General features: G+C 45.3%; 1 protein-coding gene across 7 annotated transcripts in view; it reads left to right on the top strand.

The window, feature by feature from the left end:
• Positions 1 to 14,979, top strand: part of FOXN2 (forkhead box N2) — a 33,387-nt gene that overhangs the window by 8,272 nt on the left and 10,136 nt on the right. For all 7 annotated transcript variants that reach the window (XR_010428949.1, XM_064647987.1, XM_064647988.1 and 4 more), the window contains exons 2-3: positions 5,233 to 5,783; positions 12,281 to 12,405. Coding sequence is in view for 6 of the 7 variants with exons in the window: in XM_064647987.1 (XP_064504057.1) it covers positions 5,247 to 5,783; positions 12,281 to 12,405 (662 nt within the window). In the remaining variant the exon portion in view is untranslated. The remainder of the gene's footprint in view (positions 1 to 5,232; positions 5,784 to 12,280; positions 12,406 to 14,979) is intronic.

Genomic DNA, 14,979 nt, shown 5'->3' with positions numbered 1-14,979 from the left:
GCTGCTGGATTTGGAGAAGGTCACCTTTGGTGATGGTGGTATCTGCTGCAGCTTTGTCCTTTGGACCTGGACTCTGCAGGAGTGGGGCTTCTTTGAGAGGGGCTGCTGCAAAACAAGCATGCTTCCCTGCTTGCCTGAAGATATGCCCAAGTGAACTTTCAGTTTTGTTAAACAGTTGGCCTTCATTAAAGCAGCTTTGTCTTCATAAAATGCTCACACAAAGTATTCTCTCCTGTGTCAGAACATATCGGTCCTCAAGGTCTTCTTTCAAAATGAAGTTGTAGCTGGAGGTGTATGTGGGGGCACACAAACTTGGTTTAACTCCAGGTGTACTCTGCTAGGCTGAGAATCTTGCAGTCCCCATAACCTTACCCAGAGTTAGCTCTTTGGTGAGTTTGAGAGAAGATTGCAAAAAATATTATCGTCTTGCAACATTGAGACACCGAGTCTTCTCCAGTCTGTGCCTGCTTCTCTGAAACAGGCTGCTGACTGAATACATCTGCAGCCTTAATCAGCCCCTTTGGACTTGGGCTCTGCTGTTCAGGTTGTGAGTGGCCTGGAGGAGCAGGTCTTCACTGGGCTTTGGGTGCTGGACTGGCACATGTTAGCAGGGAGGTCTGCTCCTGGCTTTTATGTGTTCTCTTGAGTGATGCCAGAAATCACGGAGACTGCTGGAAAGAAGGTTGTCTCTCTCGCCTCTTTTCTGATGCATCCTAACTTTTGTTTTAGCAACCTCAGCTGACTTTGCAGCCTTTTAATCTTCTTACCCCTGAGTCATGTCTTACCTCTGTCTGTAATTGCTGTGCAAAATAATGGGCACCTCCACTGCTATACTCGGAATAGATGTTTTGATTGGCGTTTCTTTTCTTACAGGAGGTAGATGCTTGAGTTCCGTAGGTTTGGATGTGTGATGCTCTGCTTTCAGTTGCAAGTGTTAATACCAATGAGCAGCAGCATGCTGTGTCACTTATTGGTGGGGTAAAGCACACAGGTCAGAGCACAAACTCTTCCATATTTTTTCGTAGGTGTGCTTAAAGTGTATTATTTTTGCGTGTGTGTGGCTGGAGGTTGCTTTCTGGCTCTTCTGTGGCTATCCCTGTGGGAATTGCAGCAAGTGTCTGGCCATTCAACGCAGCAGCTGGAGAAGCTGGGTAGATGGTTGCTGTTTGCCATCCCCCTTCAGTAAGAATTGGCTTGAGGAGAGCTCCAGTAGAGGGATGGGGAGCATATCTCAGCAGCTGAGCAGTTGCCTGTCGTTTGGAAATGGTTTTCTTGCTGTTCCTGAAGTAGCTGAAGAGGCAGGGAAAGTGGCAGTAAGGGAATAAAGGAGTGGAAGATGAATTTCACTGAGTGACCTGGCAACGCGCATGCCCACTCTTAACCTCCCTGTTTTCATGTTGGTGCTGCTAATTCAGCTTGTCCAGGAGCACTGTGGAGAGCAAGTCCTGGTGGCCACCTCTAACCTGGTTTGCTTCGACTCTTTGAGCTGGTTAACAGTGAGAAGCATTAGGAAAACAACCTGATGGTCCAAGCATGTACAATTTTATCAAAACATCTGCACCGGAGAGCTTCTTCCATGCTCTCCTCACAGTCTGCTCTCCTTACTCTTAACTGTGGTTTTCCCGCTGGGTCATGCCTACCCACAAAACCTTGCCAGCTTACAGCAAAGATGGCTTTGGTGAATCCCACAGTCCTTATGTAAAATATTAAAACCTGGATATTGGAAGTGGTAATCTTGAGAATGACATCTTGGAAGCTGTGTGCTCACAGTCCCATCTGCTTATGGCCAGGCAGAGCCCACATGGAGAGAAAAATTGTGAATATCCATGTCATTAAAGGTCTCTGTGAATGAAGAGGGGCGGCTCTGGAGAGCACACAAACTGACCACTTGTGTGCCTTCAGATATGCTCCAGAGGCACTGGTGTCTCTCCCCACCAGGCTGCTGCAGGCAGAAAGCAGTGCTGTCTCAGATGGTCCTGTGGTCCGTGTGGCCCTTGGCTACTTGAGAAGGGAGAAGGTCCTGTGGTCCAGATGGTCCTTGGGTGCTTGAGAGATGAGACAGACATTACCATGTCTGCTAATGACCCCATCTGTGGGGCAACCCTTGGAGTTGTGGTTGTTGATCTTAGGGGAAGAGCAGTTGGAAGGCTGCCAGTGTTGGTTTCTTCTTCAGACTGATGCAGCAGCAGGCCAGAGTAAACAAGACAGAATTGGAGATTCTGAGGCTGCATTCTATATTCTGAGGCTGAGGTGATGGTGTCTCCAGAAAAGCAGTGTCAAAATGATCAGCTGGTGGTCCTCAGTGTCACCAGTCTTATTACTGCCATCACAATGGAGTTAAATTCTTCATTAAAATAGCTTCCCTGTTGCATACTCTGCTATCTCTATATTTCAGTTATCCTTGATGCAGACTGCTGGAGAACACTCTTTGAAAACTGCAGCAGTTATGGAACTAAATTTATTTTTTTTCTTATTTATGAGATGATAATAATCTAATAATGGCCTTCATAGCTTTCTAGAAAAAATATTTTGACTTCTGATGTGTTCAGGTAGAAGGTGTGCAGGGTGGTGAACTAGGCACCAAGAAGGTAATGAGACGTGGATTTTCGTAACACATCTACTAAGAGAAACATGGCACTAACTTAAATTAGTTCCTGTAAGTATATTACCTGCAAATAATATTTTTTATAAGCAGAGTGTTAGTTGTTGTGATGATTCTCTGCTAAAAGATAATGTCAATGCACTATTGGTTTGCATGCTACCACAAATCCTGCCTGATATGCAATGCCAATTTAATAAGTTAATATTTTTTCCCTCTATAATTTTGAGTGTGCCCAGGCCACATTTGAGTTGAAAACAGACTTTACTGCCCCCCTTTCACCTAAGAAATAAATACGGTGACCTCAGACTCGCATGTGTGTGTGCGCGTGTGTGTGTTCTCGATCGGCTGTGCTGACGGAAGATTCGCAAAGGGATATTTCAGGTAACATGAACCGAGAGCTAAAATTACCGACACACGGCTGCGAGGTGTAAGCTTAGTATGTAGCTGGCTAAAGAGGTGCTGAACAAGGAGGTAAAGTTAATCTTCATAAGGAGAGTGGTGCAACTCGGGTTGCAGCAGAGTTGGGGTTTGTTTCACTGTATGAATTTTTTCACTAGCTCTTTGTTTGTTTGTTTGTTTTTTAATTTAAGAAAGCATTGAAGAAGTGACATGAGCGTATGTATATATGGCTGTGTTAAAAGCCAGCCATCGCTGACTGCCAATATAAATCTGCTCTGATGGCTTGGGGGAGAAGTAAATTGTAGGGAGAGCAAAGCTATTTTCGACCAGCTATTTGAGCAGCTCACTTTATTTATTTATTTTTATAACTGAGCTGGTAGTTGATCATGCCCATCCCTGCATTGAATAGAAATAAGAAATAGAAAACAGAAGGTTTGGGAATGGTTTCCAGCACTACTGCTGCTAAGCATAGATGTAGGTGCTACTATCAAAACAGCTTTGCAGTTGCTGGTGCAAGAGCATTTGAACATATGAAGAGAAGAGCAAAAATTGCTGGTGGGAAACCTGGTGTGTTCTCTGGGGGAGGCACAAATTCTGTACCCCAGGACTGCCTGGCACCAGGAAGGGACTGGCAGGACTCTGGCCCCTGTTGAGGAGCATAGAATGGATGTATCCTGTTGCCTTTTTAGGTCACCATGTCACTCCTCCATTACACATCACTCCCCTTCTCCAGAGTAAGGAGGCTGGGCAAATACGTCTGCAGGCAGGCTGGACAGGGTACTCCCATGGACACAGTGAGGTTGGAACTGGTTGGCTCTGGTTTTGTAGGTGGGACAGCCAAGAGCTGTACACAGGCTGGCCGACTCCTTGCCTCCACTTTGTAGGAGAAGATGCAAGTGCTTGGAGCCACATGTTTACTGAAGACTGTTGTAAGAAAGCATCCAGTAACTGCACAGAGCTGTCTGGTGAAGCCTGATATGGAAACTCCTTGTCTTGCAATTGAGCTCTTGCACTGGGGGCCAGAGCATGAGACCAGAATGATAGCACGTACTGGGACGAGGAACTTGGTTGGGGTTTGGGGTTTTGTATGTTTGATTTTTGTTTGTTTTTTTTTTTTACAGTTAATGTGAACCTCAGATTTGCTGGTAAACAGCATCCATAGTTGGCGTGTCTTACATCTGTAGTGTATGTGTGTGTGTATGTGTACACAGCCCACATATGTACAGTGGTTTTGTTGGTCTGTACTTCTGGTATAGCTGTGTTGGCCAAAGCTGTGGGTGCAGTGAAGCTCTGACATGGTCACATCAGCAGGAAAAAAGCAGCTCTTCCCATAACATAGTTTGCTAGAGGATCCCATTTAAAATCCTACAAGCAAGGTGGTTTTTGTTTAGTGGAATGCCTCTAAAGCATGTTAACCCATGCATTCTGGGTTGCAGGTTTTTGTAGATAATAATTTTATGGTTAGGTTTTTAGTGTGGGGTTTTTTTTCAGTTGAAGTGATCAGCCATTGCTCCTGCACCAAGTCTGAGCTGCCACCCCAGAGATGATCCTTTCCTGTTAAGAGCTGGTCCCACCACCCTCTGCTCTGCAGGAGAGCTCAGGTTAGGGCAGCAAGCTCTTGCAGGAGGGAAAAAGATCTTTTGGACCCAGGCAGCTCTGTGGGACTCACAGCTGATGAACTGATAGACTGGCCAGATCTTTCCCTGGTAGAAATATGTGACAGCACTTGGGAATGACTGTGTCTGGTAGGGAGTTGTAGAGACTTCGTTTGTGCTGAGCCCACAAACGCACTTTATGCTGTTGTAAGTTTTGCAACTTTTTTCACTCTTTGGGCACCAAAGGCAAACACTTCTAAACAGGGTCAATTTACAAATACAATGAGTATAACTAAGGACTTAATGTCAGACCTACATGGATTAGATCCTACCTGTTAAGGTCTTTTCCAGATTCAGATGTTGACATGAGAATAACTATTATTTCTGTGTCTAAATTGGTGTTTCAAGATAGATACAGCAGTTTCCAAGTGATTACCATAATCTCTGATTACAAATGGAGAGGAGCTAGCAGATGCTCATGAGCTTACTGGGAGGCTCCTGCTGGACCCTAGCTCTCATCAGTGACTACAGCATTCCTGCACAGCATAGGGATGGTGCAGCCCTGTGTTTGGGTTTGGTGGGCTGAATGTGATTTTGGCGGTTTGCAGTGATTTCTGACCATGTCCTTTGTTGCAGACCAATAAAGCTAAATGGGTCCAGTCACTGGAATGACTCCGGATAAGAAAGCTGAAACGCCAGGAGCAGAAAAAGCTGCAGGACTACGGCAGTGTCATGGGATGGGCAGCTTGCCTGACGCAGGCGATGCCGGCAAGCCAAAGGCCACTGTGGTGGACAGAGATGCAGCAGACGATGAGCTCACAAATTTGAACTGGCTGCACGAAAGTACAAACCTTCTAACAAACTTCAGCCTCGGAAGTGAGGGCCTTCCGATCGTTAGCCCCTTATACGACATCGAGGGGGACAGCGTGCCATCCTTCTCACCCTCCTGTTACCAGAACCCTGAAAAAAAATCCTCCACTTCCAAACCCCCTTACTCTTTCAGCCTTCTCATTTACATGGCAATCGAGCAGTCCCCCAACAAGAGCCTGCCAGTCAAAGAAATCTACAGCTGGATCCTGGACCGCTTCCCCTACTTCGCCACAGCCCCCACCGGCTGGAAGAACTCGGTCCGACACAACCTCTCCTTGAACAAGTGTTTCCGAAAGGTGGAGAAAAGCCATGGCAAGGTGAGACCTGGCAGGAGGGAGGTGGAGCAAGTTTGAAATTCAGGGGGAAATAAAAAAGATTCTGTTGTTCTCAAGGATGTTTTGTTTGGCATTTTTTCCCCTCTTTATGTTCTCTAACACTTTATTTGCAGCTGGAGATGGTTTGGAAATGCTGCTTCTGACAAATCACAGGATGACAAAAGTCATTTGGGTTTGTTATTTATTGCTGACCTGGGTAGATCTTGCAGTGGTGCATCATTTTTAAATCTGGCAAACATGCAATTGTAAAGGACCTCGTTTCCACATACAATTTCGGTTGCCTGCAACAGCCAGATGAAATTTCAGATATCTCTCTTAGGCTGTCTTCTTGATAAAGCTTCTTAAACCAGTGCTCTCTCTATTCTCCAGTGCTGAAACTCTGGGGTATGTTCCTCCTTCCCCTCTTTTCCAACACAGCCATGGCTACGATTGCACTGACAAGCAGAAGAGATTGTGGGATGCCAACCAGGTTCCCCGCTTAGTTAGCATGGGTGTTGCCCCTCTGGGTGCAGATGTGGTCCTCTACAAGGTCCTCTTACTTGGGGGCACACTGTATGTACGTGGCTAAGTGTTTCTCAGTCCAAACGGCTTTCTTTAATATTAAACTTGTGATCTCCTGTTACACTCAGCTCTAGCTTTCCAATAACCATCTTAATTCCTACATTTAATGTACTGCAATGCTTTAACCCCTGTCATAGCATAACAGTGTGTGACTGCATTGTGCAGATGCAGTTCTTGAAGTCAAGGATACTCTTTTTTGTACAAGTTCTTTCTTTTGACTTGTACGATTTTACTAATGACTTTCTTCCTCCCTCTCTCATTTCTCATCCTGTTCCTCAAAGAGCTGGCTCTGACTTAAATAAACTAACAAACCACATACTGGAAGTCAACAAACAAATCCTGGAGCCCTGTGTTTGGAGGTCAGCCTCAGTGGTAACAGTCTCGTTATCAAAAATGTCTGTGATGCCTGGCGTGCTTGACAACCTCTTGCTGTGAATAGTGGTCCTGGAGCTGAGTGGGCATCGGGAAGGACTGCTTTCTACTGATAGGACTGAATGCCACTGCTTCTCAATATTCCTGCTTTTACATTTAACTGATAGCCACTGTTTACCCAAGCAGTAGCTTTGCCCTGAAAAAGTGACTTTTTATTGCAATGTGACAAGTTGAGCAACTCCCCCATTGTCAGGTCCTGCCGAGAGTTAGGACAGGCTCTTAATGGGACTCCAGGTGCTGCAATGGAGTAACTGGGATGCTGCCAGCTGTGACTGTGAGGAGGACTGGATCTGAACAGGGACCACACGCTGCTGCAGGTGACAGAGGTGCCCTTAAAGGACTGTGTGGCTCTGTCCAGGAACGGTGACATGAGTTTCAGAAGAATTAGGGCAGGAATGGGAAATCTAAATTGGTATATGAGTTCCTGCTGTCTGTGGATCTGCCCTTTAATGCTCAGCTGTTTCTAGCTGGGTTAGGAGTTACCAGTCAAACCTCTTGTCTTGGCATTTGGGTGGCAGGAGCTTGAGACTGGCATGGTCCCCTGCTTGCCCTGGCATCTCCACTAGTATTGCTGGGCTCAGAGGATGGCTTGCTGCTCGATGTGACATCTTCAGTAGGAAGAGCAGAATGCAGAACAGCTACCACTGCTACCAGCAGGGTGATGCTGATGTGCTCTGTCAGTGTTTTCCCAGGGCTCCAGAGACCGCACAACTCTCTAACTCTAAAGAACAGAAACTGCGTTTACCAAAAAAAACCAAAAAAGCCCCTCCTGAAACTTTGCTGAAGCTTCCCCATTTCCAGCAAACAGTAGTTAAATCTTAACCTTCTGCCCTGCTTAGAAAAGGACCAGATGAGGGTACTGCTCCAAATTCTTCCTGCAAAATAAGTCTGTGGCACAGAGCATCATGCACAGACTGCATGGGAGTTGATCTGATAGATGATGGAAATGCTGCAGACCCCTTTGTATGAGCTCCTCTGGTGCAAGCAGCAGTGGCTTACAAACTTATTTTACTGGTTGTTGGTAACCTTGTGCTAGCCATGCCTCTGGGTGCTTCCCCGAGAGGGCAACATAATTTTGTATTTTTTCCATTTTTTTCCTTTGTTAATGGCATTTGATATCTCGAAGGGAGCACACAGTCAGTTTTCTTTTAGCCCCAGTGCCTGTGGAAGCAGAGAGATCCATGGCATGCTGTATTGGATGAGCATGGGGTTTTTTGTAATGTCAGGGTAAGAAGGGTTTTAAAGCCTTTCAAATGAATCTGGGCTCTTGTGTTGGAAGAGTGTAAATGTCTGACAAGAGGGGACGGTCTGTGACCCCCACATCTCTGGGCAGGCTGCTGTCTAACAGCTCCCTGGCTATTGCTGCTGGCTGTCAGCTATGAAATCATCTCTTGGAGGTCTGGCAGCAAAAGTAGGAAAAGTCTGTCCTCATCTTTGCTGTAATGCTGATATTTTGGTATGTATTGGGAGTGCACATGGAAATGAATCTCCTGATTTTTCCCCACTTACCCCACTGAGCTGGTGCTGCAGGGCAGTTTCAGGACACTTAAACTGAATTCATTTGTGAAGAGTTGCTGCAGTAGCATGCTACTGTGCCCTGATGGCTCTGGAGATTGTCCACAAGACCCTGCTGGAGCTTCCCTGCTGGGAAGGCTGTCTTTGCTTGGACAGCTGGAAAAAATTGTATATTATGGTTTTCTTTTGATGATTTGAAGGGTGCTGAAGGGAAAGTAACTGGTTTGAGATGCCTTATGAGCCAGCACTGCAGTCTAGAGGAGGAACTTCTCATGCCATGGAAACAGGGTTGTATGTATGTCACATCTCTGCTAAAACACACATTACCTGTTCTGAATGCACATCACATGGTGCTGCTGTATCTGAGTGGTTTGTCAAGATTTACCCCAGGTAACAGACTTACAAGCTGAAATGCCCTTTTTTGTTAGAGCTGGGGTTGAGCACCTGTCTGCAGTCATCCAGGCACATGAGATTTCCAGTGGGTCTCTCGTAATGGTGGTTGGGAGGTGGGGCTGATGAACAGCAAGGGGATAATGCTGGAGCCAGTCTTAGGGACTCCTGCTTGCCTTCCAATGTACCTGCTGTGGCCCTGGTGCCCCTGAAGATGTGGAGGTACAACTGTGGGCTAGTGATCTTCAGAAGATACACCTAATGCTCTTTGCATCTTAAGCACTGTCGTGCTTCCCTGGGGTTGGGAAGAGAGGTGCCTACAGTGGGAAATGGCTTTTTTTGAGGGAGCAGCATCTGCTATACAGCACAGGAGAAACCGAAGTGAAAAGCACTTTGGAGCTGGAAGCCCTGAAGAGCCTCCCTGCTCTTTTCTAGACTTGGTTTTACAACTGTGGCATTGGGAATTATGCATTAATCGATACCACTGGGAAGAAAAGGTGTAAGGAGGCAGGAGTGGCATTTGCATCAAGCATCAATTTGGCAGGCCACTGCTTGCATGGATGTGGGTGGCCCTGCCACTGGCTCCTCTGCAGGATGGGGTGCAGGGCTTGAATATCTTCAACAAAGCTCTCTGTCTTCTAGGTAAATATGTGGTTTAGGGTTTTATTCTTTTAGTGTTTGGCCTTTTTTTTTCTTCTTCTTTGACAAGTAATGGTGGTATGCAGTCTGTGTAGCTCTTCAAATATTTGGGCAAGGAGCAGGGCAGGTCCCATCCATAAGGCTGTAGAGATAGGAGAGAGATGCCTATTACCTGATAAAACTCTTGGTGAATATACGATATACTTTTGTGCACACAGACAGTATTTTCCAGTGGTTCACCTTGCTCGAGTGGAAGCAGCTGGTGAGCACTGTCCATACCCAGTGGAGCTGAGGATGTTGCTCAGGGCTGAAGCTTATGGAGGGCTCTCTGCAGGACAGGGACATGTGTCTGCCTCTGCAGGGAGCCCAGCACCAGCTGGGTTGCTCCGCTGTGGTTGCTCCTTGGGCTTTACTTACTGGACTAGTGGTGGGGTGGTGATAAAGGGTACGGCTGGATCATGAGAGGCATCTTGTTTCCAACGCGTTTTTCTATAATCCAGTCCCAAAATGCTGGGGGCTGGAAACTTACTGTCTTTACAAAATAGCTCCAGTGCTTCAAAACATAGGGATTACTTTCCTTCCCTTGTTTTTGCCTAGATGAAGTCCTGCAAGTCAAATTAGAGACATTAGAAAGATGCAAAACAGATGATAGGCCAAAAAATAATCTCAGAACCGTATGACTGCTCCACATGTCCTGAGATGCAGATTAAGAAGAGCCTGGTGGCCTCTCTGCACTGGCTGTGGAGGGGTGTTTCTCTAGATCTTAAATGAAAGTTTCACCTACATTTCAGATAGCACATCAACACTTGCCTGGCTGTTGATGTGAAATGGTAACCTCCAAAGGCAGTTTAGCATTTTAGAGCATCCTAGGATTAGTCTTTGCTAGGAGAAATAGCACAGTCTGTTTTGTCTTGTTTTAAAGCTGGATGTATGAGTTCTCTGGAATTGCCAGCTCCAGTTGTGGCTGGCTTTCCCCTAAAACATTAAACTTAACTTCAGACCTGGGCTGGACTTTACTGTGTCTTTGCTGGGCACAGGGTGCAAGCGAAGCACTGCACAGGAGCAGCCCCATGGGCATCCCTTCTTTTGCTCAGTGTCTGCTTTTAGTATCTGTAATGGTGGGTGGAAGTGTGACTTCCCATTACGCATAACCCACAGAAGAAGTCACTGTTTTACTGCCTCTTACATTGGGTCAGTATCTGTATGGCTTGAGGATGTGCCTGGTTCAGCTTGAAATACCCACCCAAAATCCTTGTTTTAAGTTGTCATAGCAGCAAGCTGGCGGGAATACCTGGCTGGGAAGATGAAAACTAATCCCCAGCAGCTGAACTGAATTAGGCATGAAGCGAAAGTGCTCACCTAAAGTAGCAGATAAAACCCTGTGGAGCAGTGGTTTGCTGGTCAGGGGAGTTCCTGCTGTTCTCTGAGGGCCTCAAAGCTGCCAAAGAGAGGGGGAAAAAAAAAGCTAGTTGGATAGGGGTTGGGATGCTGGGGAAAGGAGTCTGGTAGAGGTGCAGGAAAGGGATCAGGGTTTTAAGTGTCATGGAGATGATGGATTCAGCCAGTTGGGAGGATACTCCCTGTTAGTACTTAGGGTGGCTACATCATGCTCCTAGCCACCATGGCTGTTTAATAATTAAAGGTAAACTTCTTGGTAAGTATCTTACAGGCTGTGCTCAGTTTTAGTATGAAAATATGAGTGTAAGAAAGATTCAGGTTAAAAAATAAATAACTCGGAGGGATGGTACAGCTCAGATCTTTGTGAAAGGCAGTGACTTCAACTAAAATTGTGGACCTGCATCTCTTTCTCAGCTGGGGCTCTCTTCTCTGTTGATAGCAAGGTTTTTCCTCTTCTCCAGAAAAAAAAACATTACTTAAATAGAACCACAGACTTACACGCTTCATGAGTCCTTTTCAGTCTTGAGTAAGTCATGGAGCATCCATCCCTACAAGGGTATTATTGCCCCCTGTGGTTGTGGCAGGAGGAGGCCAGCTGTCCTCTGTAGGCTCACAGGAGGTGCTCCACAAAGCTTGGGTTTCTGCTCTGAGAATCAGCCCCCTCAAGTCCTCTAAAAATTCCTTCCTGTTCAGGTGTAGAGCTGCCCCACCCTTCAGCCAGGTACATGATCATTTCTGTAATACCTGTTCTCCTGAAAAAATCTGGTGCTGCTACCTGCAGAGTTTTTAGCTCATCTGTCAGGTTTTAGCTTTCCTATTTAATTTTCTTCAGGTCTTCAAGAACTAACAGGCTCAAAAAAACAGGTTTTTTTTTCTTTGTTTAGTAAATTTTTGAGGAAACCTTTGGGAGGGGCAAGAGGTGCTTAATCTTGCTTAAGTTTCAACATACCAAATTTAATCTCAAGAATGACTAGCACAGTGGTTCTTACACTGTTAGGTGCATCAAAAATACATTAATTAAGTTTTCAGATTTTGCATGTGTGGGAAAATGCTGCGCATCCGGCAGGATCCTTTTACAGGATGCTGTAAAGTTAAATGAGTATGTGGCCATATTTAAGCAAAAGGAAGGGAGCTTAGATTTTTTACTTAGAAACCTATTAATGAAAAGACTGCTGATTAGTTTGCTGGTGCTTAGACAGATCCTTAAATGCACAGCTGTGTTTACTAAGTGTTAAAATAAGGTTTACAGCTTTCGGGGGACAAATGAGAATGGAAATGGGGCTTTGGAGAAGGGGCTTTGGAGATGCTACCCCAAGCTGCAAGATGGGTGCTTCCATAGTGTATAAGGACTGTTTTCTTAATTTGGGAGCGTGCACTTTCCATGCTGGTGGTGAAGCTGCCTGTGGATGTTGTACATCAGCTGTACTGGGGCGTATGCCTACGTACAGTCATGGCACTGTGCTGCAACTTGGGAGTATTAAATTAGAAAGGACTGTAACAGTCTGGCCCCAGGTTTTCTGATTTTCCATGCTTCTTTCTTGCAGGTGAATGGAAAAGGGTCGTTGTGGTGTGTTGACCCAAAATATAAACCTAATCTTGTCCAAGCACTGAAGAAACAGCCCTTTTCCTCAGCACTTGCATTTTATACTCCGCCGGCGTCACCACCAAGGTAGGTGAATTTTCCTATCCAAGCAGGGCGTGTGGTCACGTTTCTCCACCCGGCAGAGGAAATGCCCACATGGATGTTGTTGATCTGTTGTTACCATTTGCCACCCGAGAGAAGAATTTGAGTGGGGCTTAGGTGAGACCAGCTAGATGAGGTGGGGAGATTTAGTGAGCTCGAGCTTCCCAGATAGACATCTGAGGTGTGTGTCCAAGTCGTCTCCTTAACTGTGGGAGAGTTTCAAAGAAGAAGGTCAGGAGTGTGCTGGGTGCTTACTGGTTAGCCCAATTTCTCCAGGGGGCAAGCAGTCCCGGGAACTGGAGCAAAATCCTCCTTCAAGCACAGTTCACCAGGACTGAATCAAGTGTGCCTGGTGCTGTTGGCTTTGGAGGAGGTGGGTGTCTTCTTCTGTAAGTCACTTATCTGGTTATAAAATGTATATACTCCATGCTGTTGTCAAAAACAATCAACTTTTCTACAGTCAGAAGTGCTTAGAGAGGCTGGTCTGTGAGGGTTGTTTTTCTCCAAGGCTGTTAAAAGGATTTTGCAGCAGGGATGGAAAAAACAGTCTTTGACATAAATATACTCTGAGGTGAAGCATGCAAGACTTCCGAAACCAGGGCTTCCTTACCAGCACATTTTAAGATCAGGCAATAGATCTGGGGGAATTTCAAGTCAATCTCATGCATCCTCAGTAGAGGAAGAGGAGCTGGGTCAGCCTGTAGAGGTGGGACAGAGAGGAGGAGCACAAAGCAGAGGAATGCATTGGGTGAGCTCAGTTCTTAGGTAGGCATGTGGCCGGTTTGTCTAGTTCAGCAAAGAATTTGGGTAAGATAAGAGATAATTAAGGTCTTTCTACATTGACCTATGCCTTAATCTTACTGCAAGGAATTTCCTTAACAAACAGGAGGAACTGGGATTACTGGACTGGTAACATTGAGCAGGCCTTTCTCAGGGTCCAACAGGACATTGACTCTGGGAGCTGGCAACCCCATGCAAGCCTTAGCTGTCTGGCTGAAGATTTTTGTGTGGCAGGGGCTTTTCCAGTTGGGCTTGTAACCTACAGGATATAACCAGTGATCTCTGGTCTCTCTCCAACCCAGGGCCATCTTGGGTTGGAACAAGCCAGGCAGAAGTATCCTGTTTTCCAGCTTTCTACTGGAATGGGAGCAATACTAAAATAACCCCGAAGCATTTAAGTATTAAGAAGTAGCCAGTTTGGAAAGTATGAGATGACTGGTGGTATTGCTTGGTTTTATGGGAATAAAGATTATTGAAATGACTGTAATTGGGCTCTAGAGGATAATGCTTTTACAGGCTTTAATGTTTCTATGTAAGGGCATAGACTTCTGTCAAGTGAAAGTTTAGTCCTTGAAAGCTTTAATACCATGTCTGTGTTAACACAATCAGACATTAAAATGTAGAGAATAATGGAGATAGAGAGTGACCTCTGGATGTTGTTTCTCCAGCTGAGGCACAGAGGATCCAGACAGGCTCAGCCTAGGGTAGGGAATTCAGTTAAGCTTTTAGTATCTCCAAGGTCTTCAAGATTAGTCCAGCTGAAGTTATGTTGAAGTGTGGTTTACTTAGCTTGTCTAAATACAACATACTGAAATCAGGTGTAGGGAAGGAGAGATTTTATCTGAATGCTGAAGTACTTAGAAGATCATGACTTTAATTTGAAGCTGTTGTTTTTGGTAACTTTTTTTTTTCCTTCACTGAAGGACTAGTCACACTTGCCAACAATCACAATTACAAGGAAATCCTGGTTCTAATGAAGCCACATGGCAAAATTCCCACTGTCTTCAATACAGGAAGGGTTTTTCAGTGCTTGTATTTATGAGTACAAGAAAATAAGAAACAGCATTTTAAGATACCAAACTTCTTCCTAATGAAACCTGGTTTATTTTCCTTTAATAGTAAAAAAAACATTTATGTGACTTTCCATCACGCACAGAAAACCAGATTTTTTTTTCCCCTTCCACGTTTAAAGATTCTTGGATTTGATTTAAATTCTGGCCTAATTTTGGGGAAGGGCCCCCAAGGGTCTGCCTTGTTGAAGAGAGAGAGAAAGCCCAGAGGTACAGCTGGAGAAACTCTGGAAGTACTGTCCAAATTTATCTACAGGGTGATCCTAAAATTCGACTGTGAGAGTCTCTGAATTTTTCTGTGGGAAGGCTAGTGTTCATAATTATTTTACAGTGTGTTTGTGGGGAGTATGCCTGTCATTCAGCAGGATGTTAAAATAAAATTTAAGCTGTTACTTTGAGCAGAAGCTTTCCAAAACTGTAATCTGTGTCTAGTGACACTGAAATTCGTATTATCATAGATGATTGGCATCCCTGATGCATTTTGTGCCGTATTTTGTTTCTGCACAGCTTGTTCAACAAGTTGGTGCAGAGCCCCTGGCTGCATTTTGTTTCTAGTACTACATGTATTACAGCCCTGGGCTCTGGGGATGGCCACAGCCCTCATCTTGCAGATACCTTATGCATAGCTTGTCTTAATCAATACTGGGCATTAATTTACTCTGGGGAAGCTCCATGTGGATGTGATTTTTGAAGGATCTGAGCTTAGAAC

Source organism: Pseudopipra pipra, chromosome 3, assembly GCF_036250125.1.
Source record: "Pseudopipra pipra isolate bDixPip1 chromosome 3, bDixPip1.hap1, whole genome shotgun sequence".
Classification (NCBI taxonomy): Eukaryota; Metazoa; Chordata; class Aves; order Passeriformes; family Pipridae; genus Pseudopipra; species Pseudopipra pipra.
Note: the sequence above shows the minus strand (reverse complement) of the source record. Positions and strands in the feature narration are given on the sequence as shown.